This window comes from Agelaius phoeniceus, chromosome 9 (genome assembly GCF_051311805.1).
Source record: "Agelaius phoeniceus isolate bAgePho1 chromosome 9, bAgePho1.hap1, whole genome shotgun sequence".
Classification (NCBI taxonomy): Eukaryota; Metazoa; Chordata; class Aves; order Passeriformes; family Icteridae; genus Agelaius; species Agelaius phoeniceus.
Genome location: NC_135273.1, coordinates 32,566,909 through 32,583,914, shown reverse-complemented (window position 1 = coordinate 32,583,914; position 17,006 = coordinate 32,566,909). Strand labels below are relative to the sequence as shown.

Here is a 17,006-nt window from a genome sequence, read left to right as displayed (position 1 = left end):
GCGGCGGCGGCGGGAGCGCCGGTGGCCCCGGCGGCGGCGGCGGCGGCGGGGGGAGGCGGTCGCCGGGCGCCGCCCGCCCCGCATCCCGCATCCCGCCGGCCCCGCATCCCGCCGCCGGCCCCAAATGGATTATCTGCGGCTGGTGCTCTCCTGCCTCGTCCCCCTGCACGGCTGCCTGGCCGCCGGCAGCGCCCCAGGTACGGCCGCTGCCCCGGGGGGCTGGGGGGCTGACAGGTGGCTGCGGGATGGGGAGAAGGGAGCGGGAACCCGCTGCTGGGGGGCGAGGTTTCAGTGGGAATTGGGGGAGATGGAGGCTGGGCGAGAAATAGTTGGCGTGCTTGGCGTGCGAGGGGACGTCAGCCCGAGTTCCTTCTGCTACGCTGGACGCACCCGCTTAAAACTACAAAGCGGAGCTGGCTTGGGACGGAAAAGCTGCTCTGGGGTTCGTCGGGCTCCGAAAGGCTCCCCCGGCTGGGGTGGTCCCCGCGGTCCCGGCGGGATGCTCCGTGCGTGCCCACGGCCCCTTTGCCTCGCTGCTGTCCCCGCAGAGCTCCTGCTGTCCGGCAAACTCAGCGAGTATGGAGTGATCGTCCCCTTCAGCACCGACTGCCGGGGCCGCTTCCTGTCGCACGTGGTGTCCGGCGAGGCGGCGGCGGGGCTCGGCCAGCCCGCCTGTGCCCCGGAGCCAGCCCCGGAGCCAGCCCCGGCCCGGGCCCGGGCCCGCCGCGTTCCCCGCAGCCCCCCGGAGGAGCCCCCCCAGCGCCGCCTGCTCTATTTCAACGTCACGGTTTTTGGGAAGGAGCTGCACCTCCGGCTGAGCCCCAACCGCCGGCTGGTGCCGCCGGGAGCCGTGGCGGAGTGGCAGGAGGATTTCGAGGTGCTTTTCCGGGAACCCCTCCAGCAGCGGTGCCTTTTCACCGGTGACATCTCCGGGATGCCCGGAGCTGCCGTGGCCATCAGCAACTGCGATGGGCTGGTAAGCTGGGGGCTGGTGGGGTGCTGTAGTGGTTTTGGTTTGTTAATTTCGAGATTTTCTGCTTAGTGTGCTAATGGATGCGGTGGGTTTTAGTGCTGGATAATCACTGGTGTGCTTATCTTTTTGCCTGTGAGGTAGAATTAGGAGAAAGGTAAAGTAAGCTCAAAACTTTCTTGGAGTATAAAGAAGAAATTATTAACAGGAACTAAAAGAAAGAGTAATAAAAATCAGAACAAAACCTTCAGAATACTCGTCTTCTTCTCACAACATTTTCTTCTCGCTGACAATGTAAAGAAACAAAGCATAAAATTGTCACTTCCCTAAATGCCTCCCATGCAGAACCACCACAGGTGCTTTGTGTGTGCTGCCTGTGTTTTGGTGCTGTTTCCTCTTAAGAGATGAATCCTGGTGTCCTGAAATCTGATTTTTTGGTGATGCTTTAGATGTCTGTGCCATATGTTGCCCCTTAGGCCTTGACAGCAGCGGGTCCCCTTTCCCCTGGGTGTTACCTGCCTGCTCCATCAGGGTGGTCTGTGCACCAGTATTTATTTAAAAGGCTTGGAAAACTTGCCAGCCCTGTGCCTCTAGTGCCTCCTGCCCAGATGCTGTTGCCTCCATGGGCTGTGCCCAGCCTCTGGGACAGGGACCCACACTCATGGTGATGCTGTTCCATCCTTGCCCACCCGTGTTTTACCTTGGGACTGCTCCAGGAACTTTTCCTCTGTGTTTCCTGCCTCTTGAATGATGCTGTGTGAGCTGGAGCACCTCCTGAAATCACTGCTAGCTGCAGTCTGGCTCCCACCAAGCATCTCTTTGCAGGAGGATGTCTTTTTCTTTTTTTTTCTCCCTAATCACTCAGGGGCTCGGAGGCTCTTGGCTTTCTGAGCACAGTTCAGCATCAGTAACTTGCTGCCACAGCGCTTTAATTCCTTTAAATGGCTCTGTTACCTCATTATCCCCAGCATCTGCTCTGCCTGTGGGTTCCCTACCTTTGATACGCTTGGGGAAGTGCTTATTTTTTAATACCCTTGGCCCGTTGCCCTTCAGATTTCCTTTGAGCCAATTTAAATCTTGTTTTAGGTGCCAGAGTTTGCTGTTTTCTCCTGGTGCCACTTAAACTTACTGCTGGGTTTGGAAGAAATGCCTTATTTTGTGCCTTTTTTTTAAAAAAAAACCCTTTTTTAATATATTTCTTTTTTAGTTGCTTTATTCTGAGAGCTCCTTAAGCCAATTTTGGCCACCAGCACAAACAATTTGGCATTCCTTTCTTTTTATACAGTGCCTGATGCTACTGTACAAGCGGAAATGATAGAGCAGCACAGCTAGAAATACGTATTTCGCCTACGTACAGGAATTAAATTTTTTTTAGCACGTAATCCACACCTTTTGAAGCGTCCTTTTGGGAATGGGCTGAGGCTGTGGACTTGCAGACATTTCTCTGGGACACGGATCGTGCTGGGGCTGGCCAGTGTGGGCAGGCTTGGCAGCTTTAAAGGCATTTCCTACAGAGCCAGTGCCGAGTCTGGAGCAGAGAGCAGGCTTTGGAGCGTGCAGGTTCCCTGGCAGATCTCATTCCCTTTGGCATCACGAGCCAAAGGATGCTGGAGGCCATTGGCAGCTGATCTGTGTCCTGCTGTGGCACAGCTCTGGGAGTTTTCTTCCCCAGAGCCCGCTCTATTGTTGATGTCAATCCCAAGCAGGCTTTAATTTAACTTTTCCAGGCTTTCCTAGGCTCTACCCCCACGTTTTCCCCTCGCAGCCCCTTGCACACCTTGTTGGTTGTCATTCCTTTTGCCCTTGTTCCAGCTGGGTTAGGGTGTAGCTTGTACCACAGGATGCTTTTCCATGTGGATTTATGCAGCCATATCCTGCCACCCATGGATAAGCCCACCCTTTTAAGCCCATATAAAGGAAGAAATGGCTTTTCCCCCATGATAAGGATTTTTTTTTCTATTTCCCACAATAAATTTATTGCTGGGTGGCCAACGAATCAATATCCTGGCTTCCACCAGGAATTTCCAGAGCTGGTCTGGTGAAGGACACGAGGCTGAGGGGACAAGCAGATGCTCAGCTCCCTTGCCCTTGTGATACATCCAACATCACAGTTGGTTTCTCTTTTCCATGGGTTTTCTGGCTGTATGGCCCTCTGTCTTAAGTGAGTCTGACATCTTCAATCTGCTCAGGATCTCAGCTTTGGAGGAGTGGGGAGATCAAGAGGATTCCCCAAAACCAGTGAAAAGAGCTTGATTTAGGAAACAGAGCAAGAACTGGAACTGAATCCTGGTTCTAGGTGTGGATGGGATGGGAGGATGATGTTGATGACCTGAGAAGCAGCAGAGCACCTGGGAGGGATGCACGTGGTCAGGAATGTTGCTGATGAGCTGGAGGAAACTCTTCCATGAGCAAGGACCCTGGAATTGCTGTGGACTTTTGCTGGGAGTTGTCCATGACCTTTGGAAGGGGGCTGCGGCTTTTGCATCCCGGGATAGCGCGCGTGGGAGGCGCGGGGCCGCGCTTGGCTGCTGCTTCCTGGGCAGAGGAAGCGCTCCGGGATGCTGCGGATGAGGGCTGTGTACACAGAGAGATTAGGCCGTGTGTAAACGGAGACTGAGATTATAAATAACAGGGGAGGGGAGTGCAGGAGAGGAAGAAAAAAACCCCAAAACCTGAACCCAGCTCTTGACAAAGAGAGTCCACCCAAAGTCTTTCCTAAATCCATATTTAGCCGTGTAAGCGAGCCGATGCTTTTCCCAGATGCCAAAGCCGTGGCACCTTTCCATGGCTGTCGTTCCCTGCAGGCACCCACGCGTGAGAAGCTGGCCTTGCATATTCTGCAGGGGTGTCTCGTACCAGGGTGGGAAGGTGCTGTGGCCCATAATGTAATTTCAAAGCTGATCTAAGCCACCAAATTCCTGACTGGTAAAGTAGCGTTAGGCAGGAATCTCCGCCGGCGGACACGTCTCGCTGCAGTGGAGGCATCCCAGATTATTCCCTGCCGGCTTCAGCAGCGTGTGGTCGACCCTGCTTCCTTCCTGCTTTGCTGGTTTGCAGGGATGGGTGAAGGATTATCACCCACAGACACCATATTTGTGTGCCTGGCTTTGCCCTGGGGTGATTTGCCGTAGTGCTGCAAACTGTAGAGCCAGCGTTTTCCATCCCCGTGGCCCTGGCTTGCTTCAGATGGGTGGCAGCAGATAAGCAGGACACAAAAGCCCTCAGGAACAGTAATTAATGGGGAACAGAGGGAGAAACAGCTCCTCAAAATGATGCCCCACTGAAAAAAGGGTGGCTTGGTCTTCCAGGATTTTCCTTGCAGTTCCTGAGCTGTAGGGTTAATTTTGGGGAGGAAAAGGGTGCGAGATGTCCCTTTGGTGACATAGGTCACTGGCCTCAGCTGGTGTGGGTGTTATATGGATATGAGGGCTTTTCTCCCAGGTGATAATCCCAGGTTCTGGCAGTGAGATGCAAACCAGGCCCTGTTTGGACTGAAAACCCAGTTAATTAATTAGTGCCCAGCGTGTCTTCATGTTCTCACTCCACCAGGAGCTACATTTGAGCTCAGGTCAGCTGGCAAAGCCTGGTCTGTAGCCACCCCAAAAACCTCTCACCTCAGCACGAAGAGCAGGGAAAAGGAGTCAAGGAAAGCAAAGTGTTGTGTTTGATGGGCTGCAAAGCCTGTGCTGCAGAGAGGCATGAAAATAGTGATGGAGCACCTCTGGACCATGCCTGATGCCCTCTGGATGGAAGGGGAGCGCTGTTATCTGTGGTCTCTGTGTTCACACTGCCTGGTTTTCTAGGACTTTTTGTCCAAATTATGTGTGAATCTTAGAGGGAAAATACATACTGTACATGCAGCTGGATTTCCCCCTGCTGATAGCTCCCCTGGTCGAGTGCAGCAGCTTTATTAATTTTTCCACATCTCAGCTGGGTAAAGTGTCAGAATTTCCTGAATTCCTGTGGGAGTTGGAGCTTTTTACCCAGCAGTGGAGGAGGAGTTTCTTACTCAGGGTCTGGGAGGTCCCCCTTAGTGAGGCAGGAGTTCATCTCCCCATAGCCTGGGGAGGCACAGGAGAGCTGGAGAGGACACTTCACCCTCTGTGAGCTGGCAGGAGTGAGTTTGTTGTATTGTGTTCCCTCTTTCCAGTGGAATTGTCTTTAAAGGGCCATTTTCTAGTTGGGAAGTACCTTCACTGAGAGCTGCAGACAGCATCTCATGTTAGGAAAAGCAGTGGTAATAGTCCCACCAGTAGATTTAATTTGATTTGGTATTATTAAACCAAATTAAAATCAAGGGTAGGAAGCATATGGCTAATTGATCACTGAGGATGGGATTGAACTCTTGGAAAAAGCCCAAGAGAAGCTGAGTGGGACTTTTTGGGTGGCATCTGACCTTTGTTACAACTCTCCCAAAATGCTGAAATACAACCTGAGCTGCTCCTCTTTGTGAGCAGGCAGGTTGGTGCTTGCCTCTTGCAATGGTGTTTTTTGGCTTGTTTTGGTTTTTTAATTTATTTTTGTGAATGTCAGGGTGAGCACTGCAGCTTCTGTTTCATTTCTTGGGCTGCTCTGATCAGATGGACACAAAATCCCAGCATTATCCCCTTCACCCTCGGTCATCCCCAGAGTTGGCGGCGCGCTGCATCCCACCTATGGGAGAAAGTCTGGGCTGCTTTATTCCTTGAGCCAGATATAATTAGTCACGAGCTGTAGAGCAGCTCAAACCCAAGTGGGCTGTGGCTTGGGACCAGGCTCTTTCAGGTTTTAATCCAGCACAGCTTTCCTCCGGCTGCCTGACTCAGCAAGTCCCGGCTTTGGCCCTAAACCCATAAACCGGCTTTGGGGTGCCTGGCCCCGAGTGAAACACCCCGTGGCAGGGCTGGGAGGGGGTAGTGGTGTCCCAGAAGAGCTCCTCCTGGGCCAGGGGCTGCTTCTGCTCCTCTCTTATTGTATAATGAAGGGCAATGTTTCAGAGCTGCAAATGAGGAGAATTTCTTCATGGAAGGGCTTGTGAGACCTGGGCACAGGCTTGTGTTCCCTATTCTGGAGGGATTGAAAAGATGTATAAATGTGGCACTTGGGGATGTGGTTTGGTGGTGGCCTTGGCAGTGCTGGGTCAATGGTTGAACTTGATAATCTTGGAGAGCTTTTCCAACCTAAGGGATTCCATGTTTCTGTGCTCTGCCCCATCATCATGGCCTCGTCCAGCCATCACTGAACCTGACTGGTGGTTTAACTCCCTGCCTTGTTCTCTGCCTCATCACCAGCACCCTGCCTGGTGCCCCTGGTTAAACCTGGCTGTGTTCTTCATCTCCTTGGCTGAGGGTGGGGGGCACAATCCCTGGCTGCCCTGGTTTGACCTGGATGTCTCCTGTGGGAAGACCCTGAGATACATGTTTCAGGCAAGGGCTTGGATTCCTCAGGAAGGAGGTAAAACAAAACCAGCCAAAACCCCACTTTGCAGTGGAGTTAAGGAGTTAATGAAACACAAGTGGAGCAGGAAATTTGGTGGAATCCAACAGAGCCAGGTTGGCCATGGCCTGATGAATCCAATGGGATGTGAACATGAAGGGGACCCAAAGAGCCAGGCGGGTTTGGAAGAGCCCCAGCCTCTGTCCAAAATACATCTCTGTATATATTTTACTTTTATTTGATTTGATTTGATTTGATGAGGACCATTCCAACACCCCAACATCCTTATGAGGACTCACTCCAGTAGGTCCACGCTGCTGGAGGCTTTGCTCCAAGAACAGATCCAAATGTTCTGCTGGTGCTTTCCAGGCAGCCCTTCAGCAGCGGGCAGCGCCGGAGGAAGGAACGCGCGCGCGCGCCATGGAGGGAGCTGGGAAAAATGCCGAGCTGGGGGGGCTGCCCGTGGGAGAGAAGCCAAATCCTGGTGATCCTTTTCCTTGCCCGAGGTCTGAGCCGGCCGGCGCTGCGGGGTGTGAGCGCTCAGGCTGATGTAAGGGGGATTTGATGGGAGCTTGGTGTTAATTAGGAGCAGGTCGGTAGCCAGGACAACATTACCAGCGATGTTTGCCCTGTCATTCATCATCCCTGTGTTTGGGAGGTGGAGTTGTAATGCTTTCCAGCTTCTGCCCCAACGGGATTCCCCTCTGTTAATTCCCAAGTACTTCGTGGGGCAGAGAGAATGGTTTCTCTTTCCTTCTTCTTGTTGCAGCTCGTCATGTCAGTGAAATGGCAGATATCCTAAAGGCACCACAAGAATGGAATGGGGGGGGTTCAGGGAGGCTCAGGAGTGTCTTGGGAGCCCCTTCAGCCTTGTATCCCTGAGTTCAGGGTCGAGCACAACTCACAGATGAGGCAGAACAGACTTTTGTAGCCATATAAGGACACAAATTGAATTGCAGCCAGGTTGGGTTTTTTTTGTTGCTTGGTTTTTCCTTACTTTTTTTTTTCCCCATCTACAGAAGAAATTAAGGGTTGTCATAGATGAACATGGTATTAGAACCATCCTGGTGTCATGGAGTAGGATCAAAACAAGATTATTTGGGATGCCTTTCCCCTTTGTGTGTGCTGTGCATTAATCTTTAATGAGCATACTGAGTGTGTATGTCCCCCATCACTTACATAAACCCACACCGTTTTTCCCCTCTTTTCCTTGTTTCTTTGTGGAGTCCAGGCTGGCCTGATTCGGACAGACAGCAACGAGTTTTTCATCGAGCCCCTGGAGAGAGGCCAGCAGGACACAGAGGAGCACGGCAGGGCCCACGTGGTCTATCGGCGCTCGGCCATCCGGCAGGACGGCGCCGAGCCGCCCCACGACCTCCACCCCGAAGGTAGGGGCTGCTGGGATCCAGTCTATCCCAGCAATTGGTAATAAATATTTCACCTGGGGAGAGGATTTCTCCTTCCACGAGCCCTTGTATATCTCACCCTGTGGCTTTAGGCTCCGTTTAACTGCTAAAGTCAAGAAGAAGGAAAGGGAAGGGAATGCTGGGCTGGAGGTGCCGCAGCCTTGCTTTGATCACCTGTGTTGTGAGAGTATTGAGGTAGTGGAAGTTGTTGTCCAGAGAAGCTGTGGCTGCCCCTGGATCCCTGGAAGTGTCCAAGGCCAGGCTGGATGGGGCTTGGAGCAGCCTGGGATAGTGGAAGGTGTCCCTGCCCATGGCAGGGGGTGGAACTGGGTGAGCTCTAAGGTCCCTTCCAACCCAAACCATTCTGTGATGATTCTACAAAATGTGGCCTCGATTTGACTTTTTCACAGATGATAGAATCATTTAGTATGGAAAAAACCTTTAAGGTTCTCGAGTCCAATCATTAACATGTCTTTTGGTGCTGGTCTTCACAATTCAGAGCCATTCAGAGCTCGCCTGCCACTTGGGCGAGCTGGACCAGCAACCAGCCGGACCTCAACATCCCGTTAGAGTTAAATCTCCTATCTGCTTTCCCTACTGAATTCCTACTTCTGTGGAGCATCACCATGGTGTCAGGTCACCTCAAATGCTCGCTCTTTTCCTGCCCAGGGCCCGGGGTGCAGGTGGGCGAGCTCCCGAATTCCCTGGAGCTGATGGCGGAGCGGCTGGGGGACGCGGAGCGCAAGCGGCGCCACGCCAGGAAGGACGACTACAACATCGAGGTGCTGCTGGCCGTGGATGACTCCGTGGTGCGCTTCCATGGCAAGGAGCACGTCCAGAACTATGTCCTCACCCTCATGAACATAGTAAGGCTCGGCTCTGGGGGATGTGGAGCCCACCCTTCCCTGGGTTTTAGTGCTCTTCTGGTGCTGTGAATCTGTTATCCTGGGAAAAGAAATGGGTTTGGGAGGGGGAGCAGTGCTGCAGGAAGGGCTGTGTCTTCACACCGCCGGCTCTGGTGTTGAATAGCTGTGGGAATTGGAGGGATGGAAAGCAGAGTCATTTGATGTTCATCTCCATCACCTTCCCCTTGCCAATGGCAGGGTTTGGCGTGTTGGTGCTGTCACTGTCTGTCACCCAAGTCCCAAAGTTTATCCTGGCTGAGAACGTTTCCTCCTCGTCACTGAAGTCTCAGGAAATACTAGAAAAGAGAATAGTCATGGCTTACTTAGTTAGAAATGACCATATCTGTAATTTGTTTTGCAGTGATGATGTTCATGATTTGTTCTGAATACTATTTGTTGGTAGAGGAGTTGGTTATATGTTTTCAGGAGCTTTTTGGAAACCTGTGCACCTGGGTAACCATTCAGGATATGTTTGAAAAGGAGTTTAGAGCAGCTTTACAGTTCCTGCACCCTTTCTCACTCCGAGGCACAGGGCAGCCTGTGGTGGTTCCTTACACCCCTTTCCATTCCTTTCTAAGACAAAAACTTCCATATTCCCCAAGTCCTGAGAGATGTGGAAGGATCAATATTTATTCATCCAGTCATCTTGAGGGAGGTTTGCTCCTCCAGCACCTGAATGTCTGCAAATAAGGTCTATTCTCAAGGATCTCTTTCTCTCTCCCAGTTTTGTTTTGTTTTCCATGCTTTATTATCACCTCTATTTATTTACTTTTCTTTAAGTGTTCTTTGACATAGTGGTGGAAAATACTCAAAAGGCTCAGCCAGCTCTGGAATGGCCAAGTTATAAAGATGTTTTTGGGTGCTTGGTTGTTGCTTTGGACATTATTTCTGCCACATGGCCGGCAATGAAGGGAGAAATTATCAACATGGGTGGGGGGAGGATTTGTGTGATTAGAGGGTGATGAGGTGAAGGATGAGTGAAGTGGCTGGTCCTGAATAGGGAAAGTGTTGCAGAAGCAAACACCTTCATCACAATGTTTTATTCTCTGGCACGTTATCCCGATGCCAGTTGCCCGAAGCTCTCAGCATCACTTAAATTCACTTTCTGAACATTAAATCCTCCTGCCAGGGGGAAGCCACCGGGTTCCCTGCTCTGCCCTCCGGCTCTTCCCACGTTACGGGGGTCGGAGATTATGTCATTTTTCCTTTCCGATCCCAGGGGGGGAAGGGGGGTCGGGATGGCCAGTTTGAGCGCCCGGGGGTTGTCAGCTCTAATCAAAAGGTCGGTTTTCAGGCGCATTTCATGGTTCCTACCCCGCGGGCAGGACTTTTCAGGGAGTGAATGCGCGGGATGCTGCGCTGGGAGAAGGGAGGACCCGCTGCCTATTCAATTAAAGGCGGCGCTGGAGACTTTAATGAGGGGGGGAAAGCCCCAGGATAATACAGGCAACAAATACTTCCCCCCAAGTATTATTTCCTTCTATATATTCTCCCCCCCCACCCCCTTCCCCTTCTTTCTTTCTGGTTTTTAGTGCGTTTTCTTTCCAGCTTTGCCGTGACCTCCGTCCGCCTCCTCTTCCCTTGGCGCCGCCTCGTTTCCTTACCGGCTCAGATTGCCTTAAAACACCCGATTCAGCAGAAAAAAGAGAGTCCTGCTTTCTGGCCTGGGTGGCAGAGGGAGGGAGAGAGGAGGAGCCTGCTGGGACCACACAGCTGAACATTAATCCCATTAGTTGGAGGCAAAGGGAAGAAGGATGAGAGGCTTGGCCAGCCCTCTAACGAGGAAAGGACTTAACGAGCTGGGCTGGAGTACGTCAGGGAGCCAGCTGGGAAAGTTTTCCTGTCTAGGAGCTCTCCTATCAAGATATAGCCCAAAGAAAGGGGGCAACAAGTTTGGATGTAATGATAAACTCTGCTGGCTTTTCCTGAGGTCTCCACTGAGGGCTGAGGGAGCAGTGGGACGCGCATCCCTTCCCAGCGCTGCTGTAGGTAGGGTCCCGGGGCTCTTCCCAAGACACAAAACCCTTTATTAGGAGCTCTGTGTCGGCTGAAGCTTGGTGATAAATGATTTGTCACGGAGGAGGTTTTTTATGAAAAGAAACAAACCGCACAGCCCTTATTTCATTGCCAGCAATGTGGATGCTTTTCAGTGAAGGGTGCTGTGTCCATCCCGGGAGGCTGACATGAGGATGACTGCTCCTTTTGTGCACCTAAGAGCTTCCCTGCAGGCAGCCTGCCTTCCCTGCTAGCTCCCAGCCTGCATTCCCAGCCTGCCCTTCCCTTCTTGGCTCAGATGCTGCCCAGGAATTTGGGGTCAGGTTGGAGTGAGTGGGAAAGGCACAGCTCCCCCTCTGCCATCAGTTGCTGAGCTTATCTCTGCTCCAAGCTGGGCTTTTCTGTGTCCACCTAACCAAACCTGGTCAGTTGGACTCTTGGGATGATGTTTGGTGATGTGGTGCCTCTGGAAAGCCATTGCCCTCTCTTGCTTGCTGCCTGTGGCAGGGGTTGTGATGTTACAGAAGGAAAATTGGGATCCCCCAGCCGGGGTGGCTGCTGAGATCAAGGGCTGGGAACCAGGAGGGGATCCTGCACCTTGGAAAAGGAAGAGGAGAGGAAATATTCAGTGCTCAGCTCTGCTTCCCAGTCTCTTGCCTTCAGGGAGTTGGGCTTGGTTTTCTCCTCCAGACTTCCCACTGCTCATCCCTGATCCTTTCAGGTCTGGGGGTGGCTCCACTTGGAGGGGAGAAGCCAAGCTGTGGCTGTGTTAAACCTGGCCCTGGCCTCAACTGGGTTCCTGGGCTTTTGTCTGATATTGCCCATGATTTGGTTAAGGATGCAAAGGTTCTTGGTGTTTTCCCATTGTTTCGGGTTACTAGGGAAACCCCATGAGTCAGAGCCCCTCTCCAGGCTGGGACTTGCCTGGCTCCAGCTGAAATTATTGTTCCCAAGGGCAGAGCAACAAAGAGTGCTACTGAGACCCCACAGAAGAGGTGGTTTGGGAACAAAAATTAAACATCCAGCTTTAATTTTAACCTGTGTATGTTTTTTTCCTTAGGTGAGGGGTTTATGAGACACTTCCTTGGTAACTGATAATAACAAAAATACCTCTGAAGTCTCTCACGTGTCCATGTACTTTTCCATACCCTCTGTATAGGCTTACATGTTTGTTGCTATCTTTTTGGGACAACATGCCTTGTTCTGTAGAGAGCTCTGATCAAATCCACTCTTGCCCTTGCAGAACAACTCTCCCCTTCCTCTCTTCCTCCCCACAGATAATGTGGGTCAGCCCTCACAGAGGTGACATCATGCATTATGCAAGCCCAAAAATGTGGTAAGGGGGACTTTCCCCTCCCTTCCTAACCCCCCCAGCCCCAGCAGAGAGGCTCAGGGTGAATCCACCAGAATAAAAACCAAGCAAGGGAATAAAAGAAAGGAGTTTAAAGATGACTTGGCTGTTCCGAGTAAGCGATCCCGGCGTTTTGAAATGTCAGCTGTTCTGCTGGTTTGGCAAATTCTTCTCGTGTCTCTCCCTTTGTTTTCCTTCCCTGAAGAACAGCGAGGTCTAGACCTCGTTGCCAGTGCGGTTTTGCTGTCGGGATCTCACGTCTGGGGCTGCAGGCTCAGGGCTGGCCAGGGTTTGCAGGGATTTGGGGAGGCAGCCTGCCCTGCTCTCAGGTTGTAGTGTTCCTGTCACTGTAAAGGCAGTGCCACTGCCTCCTTGGTGTTGCAGGGCTTGGGGGCAGTCCTATGGGGTGGTTGTTCCTGCTGGTTTGCCCTTAACTCACAGCAAGCCTCAAGGGCTGGGCTGTTCATAGGTGGGAAAATTCCATTTTAATTGAAAGAGGAGAGCATTTCTTGCCAGGTGATGGTGTGAAACAGGCTGAGCATGGATGAGAGGGGTAAGAAGATCTTTATCCCATGGCTTCAGGGATGTGGGTTATAAAAATTGGTATTTTTTTACTGGAGCCCTTTGCTGAACAGCTATTTTTGGGGGAAGGGGTTTCTCTGAAGACACTGACTTGCTTAATGGCATCTGCAGAGGGCAGGGGGAATTGTGCTGAGCCTGCAAACTGCTCTCCAGGTGAATTCCCATTTCCAAGGTGATGCTTGGCCCCTCCAGCTCCATCCCCACTTCTTCCACAGGCCCTGGAGCACTTGGGGGAAGCTGGCCCCTTCCCCCCCCCAACCCCAAAATTTGGGGTCTGTGGGTCGCAGCCCTGGCAGCAGCCAGCACCAAGCCCTTTTGATATGATTCTTTCCCCCCCCTCAATCAATTATTTATATCTGGCTGTGAAGGGAAGTCTGTAGCCTTGGGCAGTCTGGTTCCACATCTGCTTTCTGAATTAACCCTGAAGGTCACTGCTGAGCTGGTATCTGTTAGGTGCAGATCCCTGCCTAAACCCTGGAATAAACAGGGGCTGGGCTTTAGGTTAACTCTTCATTTCAGAGGCTGAAATGCAGCACCAGGGGGGGCTGAAATGGAGTACCATACTGAGGGAGAACCAGGCCCCTGTGAGCTGGAGGAGGGGGGGATTTAGCACTGCTTTATAAGGAAGATTTGTGGAATTAAATCCCATCTTGGAATAATACAGCAGGATCTACTGAGCATCCTGCCAAAATGTCCCGTGCAGCTGGGAAGGGAAAGGTCTGTGCTGCTCCACGTGATGCTCCCAGTCACAGCAAGGTCAGATTGTGGCTGGTACAGAGGTCCCTAAGGCAGGAATGTGGCTCATCCTGATGGATTGAGGGGTCCTCAGGAGCAGGCAGCAAGCAGCAGAGCGATGGTGGACAACCATTAAATCATGGAATAGTTTGGAAGGGAGATGAAAGCTCATTCCATTCCTATCCCCTGCCATGAGCAGGGACACCTTTCACCATCCCAGGCTGGTCCAAGCCCAATCAAACCTGACCTGGAACACTTCCAGGGATGGGGCAGCCACAGCTTCTCTGGGCAGCCTGTGCCAGGGCCTCACTTCCCTCAGTTCCTTCCCAATATCCCATCTAACCCTCCACCCTCCCCTCTCTCAATTTGGAGCTCCAGCTCCTGACAGCTGCTGGGGGTGAAGAGAGTGTGTGAAGATTTGGGAGAGTGAAGGAAATGGTTGTGTTTCCTGTCCTGTTCCCCACACCACCCCCAGCTCCAGCCCTGCATCTCTTCAAGCGTGGCTTTAATTTCTCCCTCTCTCCCTGCTTTCCCACCCTGCCACATCCCCAATATTTTTGTAAAGGATCAAACTTAGGATGTGGGATTTTTCCAGGATGCCAAAGCCTCCTACATGCTAAAACCCAGCCAGACATCCCTGGGGAGCTGCAGCTCCTTGCTGGGCTGGATCCTTCACACCTCAGTGTGTCTGCAGGCCTGAGCAATGTTTGCAGCTGCAACACTTCCGTGCACATCCCCAAAAAATAGGGTTGGCATCAGGAAAAATCCATCATATCCTCATTATTCTTACAAAAGGGGGAGGGTGAAGGAGCATTCCACCCACAGAAAGCAGGGATGAGCTGAGGGTCATTGACCAGCATTGTCTTTCCACACTGATGGATAAAATACCCCGCGGCTCTTGCAGCTTCTGCATCCAAAGGGATGCATTAATGGGCATGGACTGGCAGTTCATTGATTAATTTTAATTTTTTATAATCGATTTTGCTGCATTCAAGGCTCAGGATCTGGATTACCTCTCTGCATGGCTCGGAGGCACCCCATGGGAGTATTGGTTGTCATGGGGAAAAGGTTAACACTGGGTTTTTGGGTTTAAAAATGGCCTGAGTGGGTATTTCAAATGGAATCCCAGGCTGGAAAATGGGGGGCTTGTAAAACACTGGGGAGTGGCTGACATGGATTTCAGCAGCAGTAAAAGGATAGTTGTCACCCAATCCTTGATGTAAAATTGCAAAACCCCAAATGGAAATGGGGGAACGGAGGAAAAATAGAGAAGATCCATAAATCTGACTTTATAACCTTCATCTAGTCTGGAAGGCTATGACAGAGCTGAGGCAAATTAGTCCACCCTTGGGCAAAGCCAAAAAAGTATATTTTAATTAAAACATGAATTCTAGTCAATATTAAAAATTGTCTTGATTCAGTCTCCTCGACTCCTGCAGTGAAACACAATTTGTGGAACTGTTCATTTGAGAGGCCTTTTGGGAAAAAGAAAGCCCCATTCTCAAAAACCAGGGTGTTTTTCTTCCCTGGGCTGTGTTTTCCCATGTGCTTTGCAGGACGTGCAGGGTCTCACATGGGTCTGTGGCTGCCCACTCCGTGCCTCTCTCCATGCCACTGGGCTCAGCTCTCAGGGACATTTCCCATCTGGGTGTCTCCTACTCTCTTGGTAGCATTTGGGAGTAGAATTTGTTTATTCATCCTGGAAACGCAGAAGGAAGAGGTTGTAGCTGGTTATTTCCTTTGCAAGGTCATTTTTAATAGCTGAGGATGGTAAAAATCTCATTGAGTCATGAGCCCTCCCTGTTCTCTCCATTGTTTTGCCTTTTCCTGGGATTTCTGGAGCCATAGGTCAGGTTTGACTCAACTGAGGAAAGCCCTGGCTTTGGGTACAGGCAAAGGATTGTATAAAAAGGCCATTTTTCCTTTGGGTGCTGGAGTCTGGAGCATTTCCATCCCTCTGAGGGATTCATATTCCAAAGGCTCATTGAGAAATGTGGTGGAGGAAACATAGCCCTTGATGGAAATAGGTGATGTCATTGACCATCTGAGCCATTCCTGGGGAAACTTTGGCTTATTCCAGCTTGGCTTTTTGTCTTTGTGCTTGTTACACGTGGGAAAATGGGAAAAAAAACCCTCCCCACGGTGGGAGGATGGAGATGACATCTTTGCACCTGGTCTTGGAAAGCCTGGAAGGGTGTGGAACGTGGGAGCGTGGAGGACAGGAGCGGCTTGAGAGCTGGGATGGCCTTAACTTCTTCCCTGTTGGATTTCCCTCTTGTGATAGATGAGTAATGCCATGATTGACTCTTACAATTAATGGACAAATATCATGTATATAGGTTAAGAAAAGTTTATAGATTTATAGTTATGTTGTACCCCCTCGCGTGGTTATCAAGGGACAACAGGAGTTGGGACATCTGGGAGGGCTGGATTGCCACTGTGGAACATCTGACCTCCAGTCAGGATTTGAGGAAGAGATCTCTACTGGACAGTGAAGATGGACAGAACTTTGGGAGGGGTTAAAGGGTTAAAAAGGGTAAAACCTCCATTGTGAGGTGGCTGAGCACATGGCGGGGAAAACCTTTTGCTCCCAGCGCCGTAACCTTTTTTCTTTATTCACTCTTCTGCTGTATTTTTAATAAGGTTTAATAAACCTTCCTAAACTATGGAAAGTGAGCAGCTATTTCTCACACTCCCTTCCTCAGGTGGATGAGATTTACCACGACGAGTCGCTGGGCGTGCACATCAACATCGTGCTGGTCAGGATGATCATGGTGGGATATCGCCAGGTAAATCCGGCGCGCGGATTAGAGCAGCACGTGCTCTAATGTTTATTTAGCGCTTAGGTAAGCCCAGCCTTGGGAAAACGTGGCAGTTGTCGGAGGCCAGGTGACAACTGTGCTGGGCAGGGGTGAATTTGAACCTTCCTTAGCCTGGATTTTGGGGGCTGAGGGCCTGGATAGCCCCCTCAGGGAGGTGGGTGGCTGTGATCTGCTGGTACCTGCTTGCTCTGGCATGTGGGGAAAACCACAGAGGCTTCCTCAGAGCTCTGTAGGTGATGGGGTAGAGGTGGCTTCCCATATTGAGAGGAGCTGGACGTTAGTGAGGAGAAGCTGAGGTTGGGATCTCCTTGACTCATCTCCCTGGCTGTCCTGTAGCTCTCGTGTGGCTTGGGCATGGCCAGGAGAAGCGTGGGAAGGTTTCCTGAGAAGTTTTCGTGTGGTTTCTCAGGCTGCACTTATTTTTTAAGGCTTGTTCGAGCACAGCAGCCAGATTTTTCTTTAAAACAATGTGATTTTCTGTACTTTTCTGGGGCAAGCCCCTGTCCCACAGGAAATGTTCTAGCAAGGGTGTTAATGACTCAACACAGTGATGTCTCTGTGTGTGATCTGCAAATAAGACTGGTTAGGTCTTGGAAAAAACTTCCTTATTGTAGAAATATGCTTGGCTGGCAGAAACCCAAATACATCCTGGAGATCCAGGGATGGTTCTGAGGAGCAGGGATAAGGATGGAGGCTGGCCCATTTTTGGAGGCTTCCATGGGACCAGGAATATAATCTCTAGCTGAGAAAACCAACAATCCATTTGGCTTTGTCCCAGTGACGTTTGTGCTCTGGGCTGGAGGTCGATCTAAGGAGGGGAAGGGA

General features: G+C 51.2%; 1 protein-coding gene across 2 annotated transcripts in view; it reads left to right on the top strand.

Annotated features, from left to right (window-relative positions):
* ADAMTS14 (ADAM metallopeptidase with thrombospondin type 1 motif 14) overlaps positions 1–17,006 on the top strand; it is a 33,772-nt gene continuing 16,766 nt past the window's right edge. For both annotated transcript variants that reach the window (XM_077183460.1, XM_054637594.2), the window contains exons 1-5: positions 1–197; positions 549–976; positions 7,617–7,773; positions 8,461–8,657; positions 16,065–16,148. In XM_077183460.1, coding sequence (XP_077039575.1) covers positions 125–197; positions 549–976; positions 7,617–7,773; positions 8,461–8,657; positions 16,065–16,148 — 939 coding nt within the window. In that variant the 5' untranslated portion in view covers positions 1–124. The remainder of the gene's footprint in view (positions 198–548; positions 977–7,616; positions 7,774–8,460; positions 8,658–16,064; positions 16,149–17,006) is intronic.